This window comes from Mytilus galloprovincialis, chromosome 12 (assembly GCF_965363235.1).
Source record: "Mytilus galloprovincialis chromosome 12, xbMytGall1.hap1.1, whole genome shotgun sequence".
NCBI classification, from domain to species: domain Eukaryota; kingdom Metazoa; phylum Mollusca; class Bivalvia; order Mytilida; family Mytilidae; genus Mytilus; species Mytilus galloprovincialis.
The window spans coordinates 68,241,410-68,264,863 of record NC_134849.1 but is presented as its reverse complement, the minus strand read 5'-3'; the positions used below and the strand labels follow the sequence as shown (position 1 = coordinate 68,264,863).

General features: G+C 32.9%; 1 protein-coding gene across 1 annotated transcript; it reads right to left on the bottom strand.

Annotated features, from left to right (window-relative positions):
* Nucleotides 1-9,568: 9,568 nt before the first annotated feature.
* On the bottom strand, nt 9,569-17,975 carry LOC143053746 (uncharacterized). The gene is made up of 8 exons (XM_076226524.1): nt 17,942-17,975; nt 17,487-17,792; nt 16,062-16,242; nt 14,527-14,612; nt 13,713-13,808; nt 12,212-12,351; nt 11,438-11,637; nt 9,569-10,708 (listed from the first exon to the last, which is right to left on the bottom strand). The coding sequence occupies exons 1-6, from the start codon at nt 17,973-17,975 to the stop codon at nt 12,347-12,349; spliced, it is 708 nt and encodes a 235-aa protein (XP_076082639.1). The 3' UTR covers nt 9,569-10,708; nt 11,438-11,637; nt 12,212-12,346.
* Nucleotides 17,976-23,454: the final 5,479 nt, after the last annotated feature.

The following is a 23,454-nucleotide window of genomic DNA, read 5'->3' as shown; positions in this document are numbered from 1 at the left end:
ATTTAAATTTCGTATATATGGCTTAGTACAACCTGCAAATATAAACTAGAGGCTCTAAAGAGCCTGGGCCCAGTTTCACGAAGCTGTCTTAGTATGGTCTTACGACATATCTTAGTCCTAAGTGGGTTTCACAAAGCGGTCCTAAATTAGGACATCTCTTAAAGTTGGTCATAAAGTTAGGACAACGCGAGAGGTGTCTTATGATGGTCTTAGGATAGTTATACGTTTATTTATATAAATAACACTCATTTTTTATATTAATTTTGAAAAAAAAAATCTTATTATTATCTAATTATCTATTCTCCTGTGCCTGCTTAAAACATATATACATTGACGGATTATCGGGATTTGTCAACAATGAAAATTCGATGTATTGATTTAAAAATTGCACGATTTTATCTCTTGACCTTTTATAACCAATAAAGTCGAAATTGAATTCAACTCACTTGTGCCAAAACAATGACATAATTTTATATTCTTTTTTCTTAATTTTGCATTGAAAATTTCATATTTATTTTGATGTATTGTTTAAAGACAATTTATATATAAATTACTTTTATTTTTTAATATTTATTTTGCAAATTATGTCATTATATTAATCAATACGTTTAGAATAATTTATGGTAAGACATACTACATTTACATGATTTTTCCCGTAGATCATATTTATATTTGAAAATTTAAAGAACTTGCGACAGGTTTAGGATGTCTTAGCTAAGATGATCCTAAGACAGCTTCGAGACGAGGTCTGAGATATGTCCTAGGATAGTCATAAGAGGATCATAAGACATGTCCTAAGACATGTCTTATGACATGTCTTAGGATAGCTTCGTGAAACCGGCCCCTGTGTCGCTCACCTTGGTCTTGTGCATATTAAATAATGGACACGGATAAATTCATGACATAATTGTGTTTTGGTGATAGTGATGTGTTTGTAGATCTTACTTTACTGAACATTCTTGTTGCTACAAATATCTCTGTCTATAATGAACTTGGCCCAGTAATTACAGTGGAAAATATTTTCTACAAATTTACAAAAATTTATGAAAAATGTTAAAAATTAACAATAAAGGGCAATAACTCCTTAAGGGGTCAATTGACTATTTTAGTCATGTAAACTTATTCGTAGATCTTATTTTACTGTTATTGCTGTATACAGTTTATCTCTATCTATAATAATATTCAAGATAATAACACAAAACGGCAAAATTTCCTTAAAATTACCAATTCAGGACAGTAACCTAACAACGGGTTGTCCGATCCATGTGAAAACATCAGGGCAGATAGATCTTGACCTGATAAACAATTAAACCCTGTCAGATTTTCTCTTAATGCTTCGGTTTTTGAGTTATAGGCCAAAAACTGCATTTTACCCCTATGTTCTATTTTTAGCCGTGGCAGCCATTTTGGTTGATTAGCCAGGTCACGCCACACATTTTTTAAACAAATTACCCCAATGATGATTGTGGCAAAGCTTAGTTTAATTTGGCCCAGTAGTTTCAGAGAAGAAGATTTTTGTAAAAGATTACTAAGATTTACGAAAAAATGGTTAAAAATTGACTTTAAAGGGCAATAACTCCTTCAGGGGTCAACTGACCATTTTGGTCAGGCTGACTTATTTGTAAATCTTACTTTGCTGAACAGTATTGCTGTTTACCGTTTATCTCTATCTATAATAATATTCAAGATAATAACCAAAAACAGCAAAATTTCCTTAAAATTACCAATTCAGGGGCAGCAACCCAACAGCAGGTTATCCGATTCATCTGAAAATTTCAGGACAGGTAGATGTTGACCTGATAAACACTTTTACCGCATGTCAGATTTGCTCTAAATGCTTTGGTTTTTGAGTTATAAGCCAAAAACTGCATTTTACCCCCTATGTTCTATTTTTAGCCATGGCGGCCATCTTGGTTGGTTGGCCGGGTCACGCCACACATTTTTTAAACTAGATATCCCAAAGATGATTGTGGCCAAGTTTGGATTAATTTGGCCCAGTAGTTTCAGAGGAGAAGATTTTTGTAAAAGATTACTAAGATTTACGAAAAATGGTTAAAAATTGACTATAAAGGTCTCTAAAGGGGTCAACTGACCATTTTGGTCATGTTGACTTATTTGTAAATCTTACTTTGCTGAACATCATTGCTGTTAACAGTTTATCTCTATTTATAATAATATTCAAGATAATAGCCAAAAACAGCAAAAATTCCCTAAAATTACCAGTTCAGGGGCAGCAACCCAATAACGGTTTGTCGGATTCATCTGAAAATTTGAGGGCAGATAGATCTTGACCTGATAAACAAGTTTACCCCTGTCAGATTTGCTCTAAATGCTTTGGTTTTTGAGTTATAAGCCAAAAACTGCATTTTACCCCTATGTTCTATTTTTAGCCATGGCGGCCATCTTGGTTGGTTGGCCGGGTCACGCCACACATTTTTTAAACTAGATACCCCAATGATGATTGTGGCCAAGTTTGGTTAAATTTGGCCCAGTAGTTTCAGAGGAGAAGATTTTTGTAAAAGTTAACGACGACGGACGACGGACGACAGACAATGGACGACGACGACGACGGACGCCGGACGCCAAGTGATGGGAAAAGCTCACTTGGCCCTTCGGGCCAGGTGAGCTAAAAAGAAGATGTGGTATGATTGCCAATGAGACAACTATCCACAAAAGACCCAAATGACACGGACATTAACAACTATAGGTCACCGTACGGCCATTTTATTTGATGTCACCACTATAATAAACATGTAAAACAAAACAATAACTTACTATACCCAAGGAGGTCAAATAACCTCCTTGCTATACCATTGTAGACTTTTGTTGTATGTTTATACAAACCGTAATTACTACTAGACGATACACGCTGAAATTAACAAAATTCTGTTTTAAAGCACCAATGCTCCACATTGATTTTATAGGATTTAGTTTAACATTTAAAATTGTTCAATGGTTGTTTTACTCGACAAGATTTTAATGTAGGACAGAATCGGCTTACAACACGAAATTTGTTCAAAGAATAGTACCTAGCATGTGACAAAATGATGGGTATGTAACAGAGGTACCGCAATGGCAGATGGATTGATGATATGGATAGTTACTGTTCGTTTAACGTTCAGTGACAAGTATCTCATGCATTGCAAGGCCAAACTAAACTCGCAGACGTCAAAAGCGAAATTGTGAAAAATTGGTTGTTCAAAATTATTTCCCAAACCAGATATTAGAAAAGCGCTAAAGAAGGTGGCGAACCAATAGAATTAAAGTATGATTGGCATCCAGTTAAAGAGTGTTATTCCAGTGCTCTTTTCTTTTCTTTTTTATACTTCACATGGATATATACAAGGGGGTACCTTTTCTAATCGAAAATTGTTCGAAGCTGACATATTGTTATCTATGGACAATTGTGGACCGATAATGTGTGTTGGATATTGTTTTATTTATTCTGGATGTGTCGCAATACATTATAATGCTAAACATTTATTGTGTCATCTGTTGACAAGAGCTGTTATTTGTAAAGACAAGAAGGAAAGGAGAAGGAAAAGATTCATGTTTACAGATATTAAAGATTGGACTATGGTAGGACAATCTTTCTTTTTAACAAATTTTTTCCGAGGCAATTAATTATCTTGTGTAATTTATGGTATTTCATATTATATTGACAAATTCATTTATTTCATTCAACTGTTGTTGAACAATTGTAAGAATGTTTTCGTTTTAACAATTTTTTCCTAGGGCAGTAGCTCTCAGCCTGGTGGCCTTTAGCTATTTTCTGCTTTCGGGTCGAGTGATTGTCTCTTTGACACATTCCCCATTTTCCATCCTCAATTTTATCTGGTATTTTATATTGACAAATTAACTTGTTTGGTTCTAATGTTTATTAGTTTTCACTTAATCAGTCATAAATAACGAATAAACTCATCAGAGATACCAGGATTACAATTTTATATTTACGCCAGACGCGCGTTTCGTCTACAAAAGACTCATCAGTGACGCTCGAAAAAAAATGTTTAAAAGGCCAAATAAAGTACAAAGTTGAAGAACATTGAGGACAAAACATTCCTAAAAGTATTGCCAAATACATGTAAGGTAATCTATTCCTGAGGTAGAAAAACCTTATTTTTTCAAAAATTCTAAGTTTTCATTTACAGTTAATTTATAATTATGAACATATCAATTATAACTCAAGTCAACATAGAAGTGTTGACTACTAGGCTGCAACCTGTGCAAAATAGATGGTTGGAAATCTTAAGACTTGGCAACACGAATTACTTTATTTGTACGATGAACGTTTGTGTTCGCCTAATCCATGTAACATGCACCAGAAATGTGTCATAGTAGACCAAATGTATTCGATTTGTGTTCGTTTCCAGCCGACAATTGCGCATATACACGAAACAGAAGAAATCACCACTAACACCACAGAAATTTCTAGAACTAGTACAGAACCGGAACCCAACACAGAAGCGGGTAGTACCAGTACAGAAATATTCAGTACCGGTAACACTCCTAGTGGTACCAATACATCACAAGACGAACTGGTGACTTACATTGTATGCGAGGAATCTAGGACCAACGATGACGACGCGAATGAGGCCGACACCATGATATACAATGATACGACTGACGGCTCCATCATGGCTGCGACTAATGTATCAACGTCTGGGATCACGGAGATCACCATTACTAATAATGGTACACTTGAAACAGAAACGACTTTTTAATAGATTTATAATGTGCAGTGGCGGATCCAGGGTGGGGGGTTCCGGGGGTTGGAAACCCCCTTTTGTTGGACGATCAATGCATTTGAATGGGAGCATATACTTGGACCCCCCTCTTAAAAATGGCTTGATCCGCCCATGATGTGACAGAAACAAACAATGATATAGAAAAACACAACAGTGTTACTGTCTTTCTGTATCTAAGACAGGTCTTATACAAAGTTATATTATAAAATACCAGAATTTGAATTCAGTAGCACATTCTTCGTCTGAAAAAGAAGCACCAGATAAAAAGCCCTAATTATCAAAGTGTTTGCTGTCTGAAAATATAAGTCATCCTCTGAATACATCAAAGTGTATGCTATGAAACTATAGACAGATACCTTATTTGTGACTAATAAACTAATCATAGATACCAGGTTTATTGGTCTCTTGTAATGTCATCAATTTTGACAATATAACAGTCTTTTTTAAAAGATAGAACTAGTAATTTCTCCAACGTCAAAGCTAAACTTGAGAAGCCCTACAGGTCTATTATTGTGTTCTCTGCTCAACAAGGACAAGGTTAATCTAGCATTGTTTATGCTAGCGGTATTTCTATTGGAGACGCTGTTAAGGATATAAGATACAGTTTTGATCCCATAATGAAATATTTATGACAATTTACATACATGCTATTAGACATGTTACGAAAAGGTATATTCTCGACGCTTATAGGTTGACAAATTACACTTTAAAACTGGGGACGGTGTCAAAACATTAATTATAGATTTAAATAGGTAAAATTTAAATCCTGTGCGTCTTGGTTAATTCACAGAACATCATCATTTAACAGTTTAACATCCTATATGACAATTGCTATTGTGATATCATTGCTGGCTATCATTAGACATGAAAGGTGTACGCGTGCAGGAGTGGGTGGGCTGAGAGATATACAAGTTCATTCGATTCTAAAATTTATATTGATAATATAAACATAGTAAGCCAGCTAGATTTTAGTTTTATTGTTGTATTATAGTTCCTGAAAAAGTTCAATCTGTCGCTCCACTAATCCGTCACAAAGCTCTACAGTCTGGTTCATTTTTTTTTCTCTAGGGTGTCTCCGTAAGCTTCCAATGACTGAAAGATTTTAGGCGCCTTATAGCGTGATCGACATATACCCGACACTCTGATATACGCAAATTAATTTTTTTAACATTTTCTTCTTTCTGTTTGTGGTTTAGCTCTTAGATGATGGCGACTGCAGGGGGTAACAAGGGGCGATCGACATAGATAAATTTTATCTGCTAAGATGACAAAATTCTGGGGGAAATCTAACTCCAAACCTGGTCCAAATATTGATGAACATCATTTTGATGTCCTAGGAAACTAAATCTTGTATGATTTTATTGTCCACAATCACTTGTGTATGAATTCAATGTCTGTGTCCGGTATAAAATTGTTCTTGAGGCTCAGTATGTGGTCTGAGAGGTTCCGTCGATTGCAGCTAACGCTGTGGGTAATGTATGCCACCCACCGCGTAGTTGGCGCCAAATTTCTACGGTTGGTCAAAAATATTGGGGGAATATATTTCCCAAAGAATTGAAACCAAAACATTTATTTATAAAAAGAGGAAACGCGCAAAACGCAAAACTCTTGATCTTGCTAGAGAAAAATCAACTGCTGTATTACAAGTTTATTTTTAAAAAATATGCCGAAAGTCCTTGGAGTGACGCTGGGCTCTTCTGATAGTGAAGGCAGTTAAATAAAAGCGCGATTTCATATTTCCCCCGCGTAGGTTTACAACAATAATGAGATGTGGTATCAGTAACAATGAAACATCTATCCATCTATTTATTAGCATTCATAAGATCTTTACTTTGACAATGAGAAAAACCTATACCGTATACTAGTACGTAGTCGGCTATAAGAGATCCAGAAAAAAGTGAAGTAATTTATAATAAAACCATTTAGGAAGAACTAATATGACAGACATGCAGTAGCCAACGACAACCACTGAACTACAGGCCCTTGACTTAGGACAGGCTAATGACAAGTACTGCAGGCTTGAACATGTGTGAAATATATTTCCTGCATTTTTTATCGCTCTATTCTGTCCGGCCTTTTTTCGTTTATTAATTTATCCTGCTTTTTGTTAATATAAGCTGTCACCCTGCCTTTTTTGGCCAAGTTTCTCATTCTTCCTTTTTTTAACTCAAAACTCCTGTCCTGCCTTTTTCAAATTTAATCCAATTTCCACCGTGGGAAAACGTTTAAGGAATTAATAAAATACAAAATATATGCATAAGGTGGTGTTAAGGTTTAAATGCAAAGTCATTATGCTATGCTTTTGAAACTCTTCTGGGATGTTCAACCGGTCAGTAGTGAGTCATATTTTACACAAACCTCTTATCGTTCTGAACATACATGAAATATTTGCCACTGGACGTTAATCAACCATCAATCAATCACAAACCCCTTATAAAGAAACTGTTCAAGTTAAGACAAAGTTAGAAGGAAATAAAGGAAGAAAATACATACCTTCGAAGCTATATTACCGGAAGTAAATTTTCTAAAACTATAATGCATCATGTTTCAAGTTGAAATTCTATAAAAATCGTGATTTAGGTGTTTTAAAACAGATCCCGTTTGATAAAAAATTAGGTTGCAAACAACTGGATCAATATACATACACTACTTAGTTTGCTTTTCATAACTATATAATGACCAGTTACATTTATATTCACGATAAGGTACATAAAACAGAATACCTAAGATTATTTGCAAGGTCTATGAATGGATCGCCGAAGAATTCACACACATATGTACCCCGTGTCTCCGTTGCCCGCTCATCTACTGCATGTACATGACCGTCCCCCCCCCCCCCATTTGTTTGCATTAGAGTTTCATAAAAATATTATGGAATTTATTAATATCTATTTCTTATATTTCTTATGGTACAAATGTTATTGAATATTCGTTCCATACGGAATTGCCTCCAAAAGGATCAATGCAGTTTTTAAATAATATTCAATGTAAACATTAGGTAATCTCTTTCGAGTTTTGACACAGTCCCCACATTTAAAGTGTAAGTTGTCAACCTCAGCGTCGTGAATATACCATTTCATAACATGTCTATTTTTTAACCTGATTAAAGCAACAATCACATTGTCACGTTTTACTACGTTTTAAAATGCTACGTTTCAACTACGTTGCGAATAAAAATGTCCCGTTATTTTAAAAGCTAGGTTTTACTAGGTTAGTGCTACGTTCTTATCACATTTTGCTACGTATAAGTACATTACGTGTAGACCAACGTTTCCATCACGCATTAATACGTTTCTATACGTAGTAAGTACGTTTTGTTACGTTCCGCAAAGCTTTGATACGTATTTACTAGGTTTCTACTTCGTTTAAATGTTCGCTACGTTTGTTGTTGAATTTTCAAAACTTACGGGGCATGTCCCGTTTTGAACAAAGGATCAATACGTTTCGATACGCTTCGTTACGTATATTCCCGTTTCGCTACGCTTTCGAAACATAGTAAAACGTAGCACTTTAAACGTTACAATGTGACTGGGGCTTAAGGATGTCTGCTGCTCAAAATCAAAATAACAAGAATCATTCAAACTATGCATTAATTGATAGGGCTGATATGTTAGTTAAAAAAAAATAATATAAAAAAAAATTTTCGTGTCCAGTTTTTTTGCGGCCGTAACATCTTTACGTCCACAATAACATGCATTGGAAAATCAGCAGTTTTTTCAGGAAGGGGTGGCCTTGTTTGAAATACAAAAAACATTTATTGTTACTACATAAATCAATTTTTATTCCAATGACAAGCAACAATATATGTTCAAGTTTAACAATGTTGGAAATTTTTTTACAATACTGATAGTGATCTATTCTATTTTTGGCAATAAATAATGTAAATAAAAAGTACGGGAAAACATTACTGAAAACATATTTTTGATTTTTTTACTAATAAGAAATAACAAGAAAATCTTATTCCTTTACAAAATTGATGCTCCATAGAGTCTTTTTCAAAAAGAAAAAAAAAAAAATTATGTTCGTGTGCAAATTTTGAGTTAAATCCAAAATAATTTAATTTCACAAAAAAATGTATGATTTTTTTGTATTTTGTACCAATAAACGAGTTATTTTTACTAAACCTCTACTAAAATTTTTAAATTTACAATTAAAAAATCCATATTGATTCATATATAAATGGTCTTGTACTGTTTACAGTTTTTTTTCTCACTTTTGATGGCATCTTTTCCAACTATATATCTGATCAATTTGATAAAAAAAATTCAAAAAGCTAAAAAATGTGACTATGAGAAAATTGATATCCCTATCATATTTTCATATCAATGTCTAAGCAGCTAATGTAGGCCAGATTAACTTTATTCTTTATCACCTAGGGTGTTATAACTAAGTTCTTATGATTTTTACCAGCAAAAAAAAAAAGGGGGGGGGCAATCATCAAAATGAAATTTTCAATCAACAGGCCCACAAAACATCTCCTTGACCTAGATGGAAAAAACCAAAGTGGAAAATTTTTATAATGATTTTACATGATTCACACTTTGCCTAACGGGGTTGCATGGTGTTTTCGTTAATAAATATTTTGATTCTGAATTTTGAGAAAATAAATAATTTGGCCAGCAAGGGGACAAAAAAAATATTCTGACACAGGATATTTACCATAAAAAATAATGTTAAATTTGCCAAACAAAATAATTTGTTGTGCTACTTCTCAAAAATAACTAAATTTGCATGCGTAGCGCGCAAAAAAATATTCTGACCAGAAAAAAAACCATGCCCCCCCTGCAATTAAATGGTCCGTCCCTAACACATAAAGCAGCTGAGGTAACAGGATTGACTTTATTGTATTTTGAAGTAAATATATATGCAGTGTACTATTAAAAGAACAGAAAAATAAATCATCACATTATCCTCAATGTCAAAATACAAATATTCTACATCCTGATCCACTTATCAAGTCATAACAATATTGGCATACATCAAAACGCAATTTGAACAATGGAATGATTTGATCAGAGGTATATCCCAATAAAAAGATCTCACATTTTGAAATCTGATACATGTACATGCATTTGTGATAAAAATTATAAGCATTTTGGCCAGTCATGACAAAATCATAATAATAAATGCACACAATGATTTCTGAATTTACAGTAAACAATTCTGACATTACAATTCTTTCAAAAAGTCTGAAACACTGTCAATAATTTTTGCTGATTTGGTTACTCTGGCTTTGGACCCACAGGGTTCACTAAAAATATCTTCAATACCTGTTCTACCATTTCTGGAATAAGCAAGTCGTAAATGACTTAAATTAAGTCCACTTCTGGCAATACAATTTGCCGTTCTTTTAGTTACAACTTTATCATCCAACATCTGTTTTAGTGAAGGCACATTTTTATTCATTTGTTTTAATGACACATAATTATAACATACACTAAGCTCTGATTGAAAAACTTTCTGAACATCTGTAAAATTGTCAATTTTTTCATTGACCAATCTAAAAAGTGCATTAACATCATCTTCAGCATTGTGGGCATCATAAGAAAGGTTAATTAATGTGTCACAAAACTTACATTGTGAATATGAGCCAAGATTAGGAAAAGAAAGTTTAAACAATTTTAAAGTATCAACAAAGCCAACAATTTTGCTTTGAAAATCATCAAGCAAAGAACAATTATCTAAGGCATTGTACAAAACAGGACAATCATAATTATATATGTTATGACCAAAGATTACATTATTGGTTGATTTTTCTAAAAATGAAATAAAACAAGTCAGTCCTTCCTTCACTCCAACAGCTGGGACTATTTTGTCAAGTAAATACAAAGAACCATTTTGGAATGTCAATCCTGTAACCTCAGCTGCTTTAGGTGTTATTTCACGGGCTGGTAGAATGTACTTAGAAAATGTTTCCAGACCTCTCCTTGCTGATATCTGCGTTATATGTGAAGTTCTACCTGAAGAAAGAAATAAAGAAAATGATAAAATATATTTTACAGAATGGAAATAATAAATTATTCCTACATGCTGTTTTCTTTGTATGAATTGTTGGTGACCTGCATGCTGATTTTGAGTGGTGTGATGTAATGGGAAAGATTTAGTACTAATCTTCATGAGGCCAAATAAAAATATATGTGTGGTTCCAGTAACCCTACCGTCCCTACTTTTTCGGCTTAAAAATAGCCTACCCTAAAGATTTTATTGTAATTTTTCATCAAGCACTGTTAAAGTCAGAATGTTGCTCCCATAGACATGATAGACTCAATGTAAAAAAAAAACCATAAAATAAAAAAAATCCCTACCTACCTACCCTAACTTTTTTTCAGATGTAACTGGAACCACACATACTTTTTTATTTGGCCTGATTCAAAACATTACCTAGTCAAATTCAAATGTACTTGTTCGAAGCCAGGAGCCTTTAGTTTTTCAATGACTATTTTTTGTTGTCTGTCGGAATGTGGAAATCATCAATGCTGCAAAATGCATAGTATCTCAGTGACACAAATTTTAACAAGAATCATTCATGCATAAAAAGGACAAAGTGTCCTACCATACTGTACTACTAAAGGTGGAGTATTCTTGCTATAAAATATTGTGAAGTTCTCGATGCAAAATGGACCTAAATGCAAGATTAAATATTGTCTTTTCTTTAGTGAGGGTTTTGTTTCTATAAGCTCCTTTTTTACCTAGTCCTGTAGCTTCAATGTCAAAGTAAATATGTGTCATTGTTGATACATCAGGTTTACTGTCATTCTCTACTGGTTTGTTTTTAGGTGCAGGAATCTCCAAAATGTTCTCGTCACTATCTTCAGTCGCAGTGTCAATCATGGTATTGGACTGGTAACATACCCCCTCTCGTACCTCAAAAGTGGAACTAGACTGATTGCTAAAAATAAAAAAAAGGATAAAAATTTAAGCACAATAGAAGGGCTTTATGGTCAATCCACTTTTAAAAAATGACCTTAACATTTTGGTAACTGACCTTAAAATTAGTATTTCTAACTGATCTAAAGTCTGAAATGATGGATAAATTAAAATATAAATTTTATAATGCTCCGTGTTGAAGGCCGTACTTTGACCTATAATTGTTAACTTTTATACATTGTGACTTGGATGGAGTTTATTGTTGTCTCATTGGCACTCATATCACATCTTCTTATTAATTTTATAGTAATACAATAATTTTTAGGGTATCCATTGCACTATCGCACAAAGCTTTTCAGAATCTAAACATATTGTTTTATCCAGGGATCACATTATCTAGAATGAAGAAAACAGTTTGTAAGTTAAAATTAAACCACATTCATTGAATTTTGATAGCTGGAAATACATTTTTTATATATCTCCTCATGTAACCATCAAGTTTGCAATTGAAAAATTAAAATTATATTCAAAATCACAAACTGGGTAATATATGTCCACAAAGAATGTGGTGCAAACTATATAACACTTATAATTACCGACTGGCTTTCAATGCAATTCTACGAAGTTTTGCCTCAGTTGTAATGGCTACAGCTTTTCGCTTTCTGGCCTGTATGTCTCTTAGGGTTGCAAGTTTTCTTGTGTAAAGTCCTGGTGACAATCCACTTGACACATTAACCTGAAATCATAAGACATGTATGGTGTTCATGGCTATTTACATATATATATAACATGTGAAAACTATAAGACAACATGAAAACATAAAAAATAGATGAACAACAAAGCAGGTTATTTTTGAAACTATAATTAAATATACTTAAATTCTTTTTGAGGCCATGATGGTCTTTGATTAAAAAAACAATCCAAAACAAAGACCTCTTTGATTTTAATGGCTTACTTTGTGACAAGTTTCAATGCCTTAAACTCAGGATATCATATTCACTTTTATTAAATTAAAAATCTTTGAAATCCAAGGTAGTTCCATTTCTTATAAAAAAACAGGACACAATAAGAGACTTAATGAGTTTTAATTTCACTATTTGAAAACTTAATGAAACTTATTTGCAGAAAATACTTATAAATGTCACTTATATGTTATACAGATGCATGCATAAAATCAGAAGAAAAACATCATAAAATAAATACAAGAAATATATGTACTGTTATCGAGCTCACAAAAGAATATCCCACTCAACTCTGGTGGAAAACCCACTGAGCTGGATTATCTCCCTTTTTATATATATATATTTTCTTCCTTTCATGAACTGTTTTTAGTACATATAAATTGGAAATAACTAGTAAATACAAAGTAAACTAATTTCAACAATCAACATGCTTTTCTTACATCTAATGTGTATCTGTGCCCTGTATTTTTCTGAGCAACAGCTGCAGCGACACGGTATGCAAGACTTCTAGACCCACCATAAAACCTGTTCTTCGGTGCTTTGGCTGCAACACTTTTATTAAAACTCTCATTACTCTGAGTACTTCCTAAATTGGCTAACTTTTCTGAATTTAATATATATTTTTGAAATAATGTTGTCAATGATTCTTGTAATGCCTTATCCTGTAAAGGTTTACCATAAGGTAAAGATTTGTACTTGATGCTTGGATCTGCAATAAATCTACACCAATCTGTGGAACAGGAACTGTGATCTCCAAAGGGGTGTTTGGATAAAGCATGTAAGTTTTCTTCAATCTTTTTTGGCTGTCCTTTACCTTGAGCAATTAGGTAATTGAAGCATTTCATTATATAACTGATGACTTTAGGTGATAGAGTTGAATGTTTGTTTTTGAGCTCATACAGACGATTTCTAATGGGTTTTTTCATATGGTTGCTATCTGATAGTTTTACAATTGTTGGATCTACTTTTGCACGTAGTCTGGCAATGGTTGTCGTGTCTTCATCTCCAATAATTGCAGTTATATTAGCACCCTTTGACCGTGACTCCTTGACCATATCGACAACCATATCGGGTTCCATGGCTTTAGCACTTCCTGTAAAATTCTTATTACATTTATGAACTCTAGGAATATTACCTGATGTCTCTGCTCTCTGGCAAATTCGACAGGCTTTAGATCTCCACTTGTAGTTGATTACTTTTCCTGTTTTCGAACCAATCATGGAGCAGTGTCCTGTTTGAAATAAATATTAAATAAATATGATTATTCAAGAAAACTTATTAACAAACTCAATCAACTGACAGTGTATCCATTTAAACTCATTTTTGCAAGTGTTGTAACTGTTGTAAAGTATGTTCATTATGAATTAATAATTCTAATATGATTTGCATATCCACAAATACTTGAATGTGATTGGTCCGTTAGTTTCTATTCAAGGTTTACACTTCGATAAACCATGTTGCCGAAACTACTCACGTTGCCTATGGAAACATAACGTTGACGTGTATTCATTACCGAGCTAACACATCAATAACCTCTAGAAAAAAATGAGTTTAATCCTATAATAAATCCAATGATGTATCCTCCAACAAAAAAAAAATCAAATACTTCTGTCACGAAAAGATGAATCCTAAGTTCATTACTCAGAAACAAAAAAATTGGAAATACTTGCAAATCAAAAGGAAGCTTACTCTAATGATGCTTAGCATAATGTCTTAAATTTTACTTTAATCGATCAATTGAGTTATCGTACAACATAAGAAATGCTGACAGACAAGATGGAAATACAAACTGATTACTATAGGGTATCGTATACAAATTTTGGGTCCTCATTAAGCATATCATAAAAACTGCATGTTTTGTATTATTCATTGTGTACATGTATACATTTGTATTTATTTATTTAAATGTCAGATTAATCATTAGTCCAAATCAGGATAAAAGGGTTTACCTGTCAGGCTGTCATAAGATCTGCCACTGCCTCTTCTTTGCCATGCAGCATCAACCGAGACTGTAACATTGTCATTGCCATCAGATCTGAAGGGAAATAATTATACAAACTATAAAATAAAATATTTTAACACAAAATATATAGCTTAACAAGATTGTGATTAAATATATTTAACACAGCATATAAGATTTCTGACACAGAATGAATGTGTTGAGTACTATTATTAATGCCTTTTAATAAAAGGAATACACATTCATTTACATAGCTATATTAAAATGACAGAACATTTAAAATTAATAATGATCAAGAGTTATCTGTCTTTATAAAAAAGAAGATATGGTATGATTGCCAATGAGACAACTATCCACAAAAGACCAAAATGACACAAACATTAACAAATATAGGTCACTGTACAGCCTTCAACAATGAGCAAAGCCCATACTGCATAGTCAGCTATAAAAGGCCCCGATAAGACATTGTAAAACAATTCAAACGAGAAAACTTTGCATGTTTTAAGTAAGTGTATGGAAACAAAACAAAATAACTACATCTATATAAAGTAAGTTCAATTATCTCCCTTTAAATACTTCAGACCAAGAACATCTTCCTGTATGCCTATTCTCTGTTAATGTAAATCAACTGTGTAATGTTTCATTAATATTGCTACAGTCATTTAGGAGGAGTACTAGTTGTGCTTCCATGTACAAGACCTACAATGTATATTGTGATATTTAAACTAAGTAATTGCAATCATCTCCCTTGATAAAAATTCTGAAAAGAAATATCCTCTTTCATGCACATCCTCAGGTGGTGACAACAACTGTGTGAAGTTTCATCATTATTGATTGAACCGTTTAGAAGTAATTGTGCTTACAAGATTTGTTGCCATTTATTGCTATTTTAAACTAAATAAATTAAATTATCTCCCTTGAAATAATTCTAACCAAAAATATTTTTTCTTAATGCACAGCCTCAGGTTGTGTACGTACTATAACCGTGTCAAGTTTCATTAATATTGGTCCATCCGTAATGGAGGAGTTGGCCTTATGAGAAATATGGGCAGACAAAAATCAGATAATTTAAAATACAGTGTGTGTGTGTGTGGGGGGGGGGGGGGGGGTGTAAAATATAAATTATCCTGCAATGACGCCTTTTTGCGACCTTATTAAGCTGACCGTGTGAGGGCTTCACAGCCAGTCAAGGTGGTTAATCACCCCCATCATCATCACCTAATAAAACTTATAGTGTTATTACATGAAGTTGTATCAGCTAGGTCATTCTGGTACATTATAATGTTAAGGAATGATATGGAATGTAGATGTATTTGTGCTTGCTACAAAACATGCTAAAAACTGGCCTTTCCTTGTTTTTTTAAAGATTGCCAAATAAGTTTTATATTTTCGGAAAAGGAATACATGTATGTATTGTATATTTATTTTCAAAGAATAAAATTTTTAGATCATGAATATGGATATTTTTCATATCATTGTATACATGTTAAAATAGGAGTGATAAACTAATAATTATGATCATACTCTCTAGTCATTTCTTTTTCTCTTTCTGTCCACTCTTCCATTGACTGGTCTGCAACAGATTCAATGACATCTCCAAATTCTCTTATTCTGCTGTCAATCATGCAGTGGCTGACTGTAGGGATATTAAGAATGGAAAGAAGGCCATTTATCTGGTGTTCTCCAAGTCCAAGATCAATAGCAGCTAAAATATATTTGAAAAACATGTAAATCTTAATTATATTTTTTAACTATTTATTGTAATTTTTTTTAATTGATTTTGTTATTTGAAACAATAGTATATACTAGAGATTACAGATAAGTTTTATGAAAATCAAAGTTGATTTGGAATAGTTACGAAAAATTTTAAAGGTGACCATCTGAATTTAGTTTGTACTGAACATTTTAGCTTTTTTAACTATTCATTAAATCATTATACCTATAATACCTATAGGTTTGGCATTTTAAACAAAATACCAACAAACTTGGTAATTTGTAAGAACAGTATATAATAAGAGATAACTGATAAGTTTTATAATTATCAAAATTGGTTTGAAAAAGTTCTTGAAAATTTTAAATGTGTCCATCTATATTTTATCAGAACTGCAACACAGTCAAAATTTTAATTGAGTGCAGTTCTATTCATGTTTAAGGTCATAGAAACATTTGTACAGAAATCTTGAGTCAATGTTATAAATAAAGTGATATTAGGTCAGTATCCTGTTCATTCATTATTCATTTTTTTCTTTTATGTATTTTGTGTGATTTTGTCTCATGTACATTTAATCCATATTCCTTTATTTTCTATTAAACAAGACAGCATGCCGACAAGACTGTCACATTCATCATGTTCAAAGCTTATTACATACATGTATACATGTTGGTTTTTTTAATTTTATAGTGGCTGTATAAATAAAAATACAATGTATTTTTTCTAGTACCTTCTTACCCAATATGAAAATATACCAAACACTTTGTTGTTTCAATTAAATCTTACACCCACATTTTAATCAGCCCAAATCAGGTTGAATTGGTATGGGGTCTGATCAATCTAATAATGTTTTATGATCAAATACAGATTTAGCACAGACCATTTTTGACTTTCTGGGGGAGGGAGAGTGGCTATTTTTTTTTTTGGAAAATATCCCTACCCTAATTTTTGTCAAAATAAAATATCTGGCCCGCACTTAGATTAAAAAAAATAATCAGGCCAGCATTTTGCCAATAAAAGAAAAGAAACTTTCCACATTGAACATATATGGGGAAAAAATCATCTGCATAGCGGGTGAAACAATATCCTGGTCGACATGAAAAGACTACCACCCCCCCTCCTAGAAAGTCAAATGCCCAAACATACAAATACTTTTCTTTAAGATGGAGTTTCTCCAAATTTTTTGCAATTTTTATTTCATGTGTTTCTGTGTTCATTCCTTATTTTGTTATATTTACCTAAAGCTAACTTTGTGTTTACATCCCAAATCTTGTGGTCATGTTGTTTTCCAGTTGGGATAGCCTTGATGTTCCCACACGACTTATTTGTGCACAACACTTTCAACACTGACCCCAAGCCATATGTCTTTATATCAATAATGTTATGAAGAGACAGTGGTAGACCACAGTGTTTACATTGTTGTAGGTGGTCAGCAATAACACCAAGTTCCACGACTCTACGACCAATGCGCCAGTCTGTTGGGGTCAAGTTATTTCCGTCATTGTCTAAAACTTCTTCATGAACAATATTTGAAATATCTGGGACTATTTTTTTACTTGTTACATCATATGAGTGATCTGCATGAAGTGACTTTAAAGCTAGATCCTGATCCTCTTCAAAATACCGTTTTCGTTGACCCTCTCGAATGGACACGAGTTTTCTTACTTGTTTCGATCAAGGATTTGTATAGTACTATACAAATCCTTGTTTCGATGTTCTAAAGCCATTATTGCGAAGTTTTCCCATGATAAATAATATATAAAAATTTCAAAGACTATAAAAAATATAAAATACTATCAAAACGGTGTAAAATGACATCTATAAATTCTTTTAGACTCTCCGTTGAAGCTGTCAAGTGGTCGGCTGCTTCCATGTAAACAAATACCGGAAATCGCGGGATTTAATATTGTCGTATAATTATGTCGTCTATGTTTATTTTTATTAATAGTAGCATACATATACGTTATAAAATGATTAATCTATAACTATTATTCATATTTCAACCATTTTATTGATTTAGTTTTGTCAAACACTGTTTACATTTTTACGACTTTCTTTATAAATTACGGTGCGCAAAAAGTGTCAAAAACGACACCAGCAGACATCCTTAAATCAAATATGTTATAAAAATATACCTTCGTGTGCAACTTTTTTTGTAAATTGAGGTCGAAATTTCAGATATTTGCTCAAAATTCGGATTTGTGGACGTATTATGCAAATTAGTTTTGGGGTTTCAACCGATCTATAAAAATTATAGATCCGCGGTCATTTCAAGTAAAAAAAGTGCCTTTTTTATACATGCCAAGAAATTGCCTCCGTTGAAATTCTACAAACACCCCATAGAGCAAATTACATGGATGATTAATATTGACCATTTGGTATATGGCTGTGCTCTAAGCGACACGTACATGAAGGTCATAAATTAATTTCGTCAATGAAATCAAATCTTTAGCTACTAATGACTACCGTAGGGGGTCGACCGGAATTTTTAGCGAGGATTTCTTGGCATGGAGTAACAGATAGAAAACTCAGGGTTAGAATTCATAGAACAAAAAAGGGGCAGTGGCAAATATTTCATGTATATTTTAAACACGGAGAGAATTTACCTGCACCTTTTGCCAAAAAAAAAACCTTTCTTTTTCTTATTTGTGCCTTCCGACTTTATGTTTTGAATTGTAGTTTCACTTTCCATAATCGGTATTTATTTAAATGTAAGCTCCATATGGTAAAAATCACGTGATGCAGGAATATAATATCTTGGAGTTAGACTATTTCTTTCTTTTCGGGCGGAGACTCCAAGCAAACAACATGCATGTGTATAACGGCACTGTAGATTTTCGTATTAAATAAAGAAAGTTGCCGGTCCGGTACATGAATAGATTGGTTAGAAAGCAAGGTTTTAATTTTAATTAGATTCGAACGCTTAATTCGAGGGTTGAAAATAGAGAGCACAAATAAAGGGGGGGGGGGTCCACAGGGAATATTTGTATCTTATGAACTCTATATTTGAAAGGGTTATTTTTTAATGTAATTAAAAAAAGAGAAAAACAAATATAGGACAAATTGTGATTGGTCTTTCTTCCTTTCTCCCATGCCCAGAAATTGCCTCCGTTGAAATTCTGCAAACACCCCATAGAGCAAATTACATGGATGATTAATATTGACCATTTGGTATATGGCTGTGCTCTAAGCGACACGTACATGAAGGTCATAAATTAATTTCGTCAATGAAATCAAATCTTTAGCTACTAATGACTACCGTAGGGGGTCGACCGGAATTTTTAGCGAGGATTTCTTGGCATGGAGTAACAGATAGAAAACTCAGGGTTAGAATTCATAGAACAAAAAAGGGGCAGTGGCAAATATTTCATGTATATTTTAAACACGGAGAGAATTTACCTGCACCTTTTGCCAAAAAAAAAACCTTTCTTTTTCTTATTTGTGCCTTCCGACTTTATGTTTTGAATTGTAGTTTCACTTTCCATAATCGGTATTTATTTAAATGTAAGCTCCATATGGTAAAAATCACGTGATGCAGGAATATAATATCTTGGAGTTAGACTATTTCTTTCTTTTCGGGCGGAGACTCCAAGCAAACAACATGCATGTGTATAACGGCACTGTAGATTTTCGTATTAAATAAAGAAAGTTGCCGGTCCGGTACATGAATAGATTGGTTAGAAAGCAAGGTTTTAATTTTAATTAGATTCGAACGCTTAATTCGAGGGTTGAAAATAGAGAGCACAAATAAAGGGGGGGGGGGTCCACAGGGAATATTTGTATCTTATGAACTCTATATTTGAAAGGGTTATTTTTTAATGTAATTAAAAAAAGAGAAAAACAAATATAGGACAAATTGTGATTGGTCTTTCTTCCTTTCTCCCATGCCCAGAAATTGCCTCCGTTGAAATTCTGCAAACACCCCATAGAGCAAATTACATGGATGATTAATATTGACCATTTGGTATATGGCTGTGCTCTAAGCGACACGTACATGAAGGTCATAAATTAATTTCTTCAATGAAATCAAATCTTTAGCTACTAATGACTGCCGTAGGGGGTCGACCGGATTTTTTAGCGAGGATTTCTTGGCATGCCTGCGATTTCAGGTCGTACGATGTTCCAACAAAATATGGAATCATTTCAGTTTTGAAAATTTGACTGAATTATCTCATCAATTTAAGGTCATCACTCAAAATATTTTACGATCGCCATCATGAGCTAATTGGCCATTATGACAAAAGTGTGTCAGAAATCATATCTGATATTCTTTCTCAGTCATAATAACATCCATCATTACCGAACTGAACAAAGAAATAACACGACGGGTGCCGTTTACGGTGCAGGAAACGCTTACCCTTCCGGAACACCTGATTACACTCCCGAATTTTAGTGGAGTTCGTGTTGTTTCTTAATTATTATTTATAACTGTTGATGTAAATGTCCTTTGGTTTTGTGAGTCTTTGTTTACTCCATGGTTTTGATTGTTATTGTCTCTTATAATAAATACAGTTTTATATGTTTAATTGGTGTTTAAGAAAGAGGTCAGTTGCTGTTGTTCATTCATAGAATAATCGTTCGTTCATAAATTAATCGGAAAATCAAAATCACTACACAGGTCACACAGGTTATAAATACTGTAATATAAAAATAGACAAACTTAACTGACAGCCCTTACTATAGTGTGTGATAACATTTTGTGAGAGAATTCGATGTTTGCTATAGAACTGTTCATTTCAACGCACTTCATGACGATACCACTTTAATCAATATGAAAGAAAATATTTTGCAGTGATTTAAGAAATAATTTTACTTTAAAATCACATATCATTTGTGAACTAATAAATGTTTACCAGGACGAATTTTCTGTATAAAGTCAATAATATTGTGAACTTTTGAAGCCCAAACTTTTTATAGCCTTAAATACGCTAATGATAGAGTTCGTTTCATGACAATTTGATGTTATGTTTGTCTGAGACAATGACCCCCCCTTTTTTGGGGGGGGATTGCATCAGAATTATAGTAATCTCGTATCGCATGAGGATGATACATATCAACTGAGTAATTATGTTTGGGACTAAGTTTTAAGAATTGATGTCAAAGTAACATTATGAAAATATCTTTAGTAAGCTGAACATATATTTATTTTTTAGGTGACATGTTTATGTCTTGTAAGATATTTTATTTCTGTTACGTTTTCAACATATGCGTCTGAAAAGTTGAAATGTTTAAACTGAATGGTTAATTTAAATTAATTATGAAAATTGTTAAAATTAAATCAATAAAGGAAATTATTGTCCAGTTACAAACAATACCAGGGGATTATCCACAATGATTTTTTTATTAGTTATATGTTTCAGCACAATCATGTATAATTAACCCCAACTTTATCCTGGTAAACTTGTTGTCTCCTTGTGAAATATTAAACATATTAAAAATGATTTCATGATAAAGTCTTTTATTGATATAAAGTTAAAACCTTCTTGCTTCTCACTAGACATCACTCCAGTCCTGTCGGGTTTATTTCTTATATATGTGGATAAAAATAAAAGTCCCCAAAGCATTAACATGGCAGCAATTGCTTTTACAGCCTTTAAGGCTTATATTTTTATTTTTTACAGAAGAGTGTGCACCATGCACTTCCACTGCACTATAATAATAGTAGAATAGAATTTTTAGAATATGACATAAATAGATCAAAATTATATATACATGCCACCGTAATATTAATATAATATACAACAACAAACCAGTGTATTCTCTGGGACTATTATTGTATTAGTATAATAGTCCAAGGTATACTGATTTGTTTCACTACAATATAAATTAAATAGTAATTACGGGGAGGTTGAATTTCCTGTCATTTATTTATCATCCAAGCACGAACTTCTATCGGGAAAAATATCTCAGTAAATTAACCTCAGTTTCAGGTATAGAGATGTGATCTGTTTCTGTGACAAGTGCTTTTGAACTTCCATAAGAACCTACGGTCATCCGATGTTCAGTACTTCGGTACTTTGATTTAAGTTAATATGCAAGAAGATAAAATTTGGCTAAATATCTGCTTTTTATCCAGATATCAAGTCCGGATATTTGTCGCCCATTAAACGAAACTGTTGTGGTTTCTAGTTATAGGCCATAATTAGACGATTTAGTGAGGGTCATTTTAATATTAGGCCGAGTATTAGGCATGAAAGTGCGACAGTGCAAAAGAGGGGGGAGGGTCTGCAAACAATCCAATATAAATAAACAAATTGTAACGTGACCGAGGGGAAGTCAACACAGACACAGACGGACGGACATAGCCATGATCTATGCCACAACAATATATCCTGTGGTAAATTCCCAGTAACTAAATAATACGGTACAAGTTTATTAACAAATGCACATTATTTACTTCAAACACAATTGGCAAAGTAAGCTACAAAGTTTAAACATATAAACTTTAAATACAAGTCCTTCAGCATTTAACTGATTCAAGACTTCAAGGAATACACATCCTTACAGTATCACAGCTGATACACAATCTCCCAGTATCTTGTCCAACTGACTTTGATCATAGAGTGTTAATATTGATCAATATTACTTCGTCTCTAGACAAACAAATAGGCATTTATCTAATTTTATCACCCTTACCCACCAAGACATCCTTTCTGGTCTTAATCACATCTGACAATACAACTTTAACTGCAGATAATAAAATTAGCTATTTGTCAAATTAAACTTGCATCATTAATTTTCTCTGTACACAAATAAACAGTTATAAAGCCAAACTAACTAGAGGTCAATATTTACAAAACATTGAAATGTTACAATTTTGTTATCTCCCCTGTTTTATATCAGAAATCGTTTATTTTTATTTTTTTAACTTCTTTGAAATTTGATCAGAAAATGGATAATATAAGAACTAACAATAGTAATAATTTGATAAAGTATAATTACAAAACTTTAAAAATTAAGAAAAAAATGTGTAAAATTTGTCTTTTGGCTTATAAGATTTGCCCGTGAAAGTATGTTTTGTAATAGAAGTTTATAAAATGAAAATTCTCTAGACAGGTCACGACGACAACGTGATAGCAATATATATAACGTTAGGGCGCAGCTTTATACGATTATATAGAATTTTTGAAGGCTTAGAAAGCTAAGCATCATAAACATAATAAAAATATTATTACATTTAAGAATTGAATGCTCTGATTTGTAAAT

Excerpts from the sequence above, each read along its gene's own strand:
- LOC143053746 (XM_076226524.1), bottom strand. The coding sequence starts at position 17,975 with ATGGCTTTAGAACATCGAAACAAGGATTTGTATA. Across the intron at positions 14,613-16,061 it reads GAAAAAGAAATGACTAGAGA|ATCTGATGGCAATGACAATG; the intron begins GTATGATCATAA and ends ATTTCCCTTCAG. Across the intron at positions 13,809-14,526 it reads ATCTTATGACAGCCTGACAG|GACACTGCTCCATGATTGGT; the intron begins GTAAACCCTTTT and ends TATTTCAAACAG.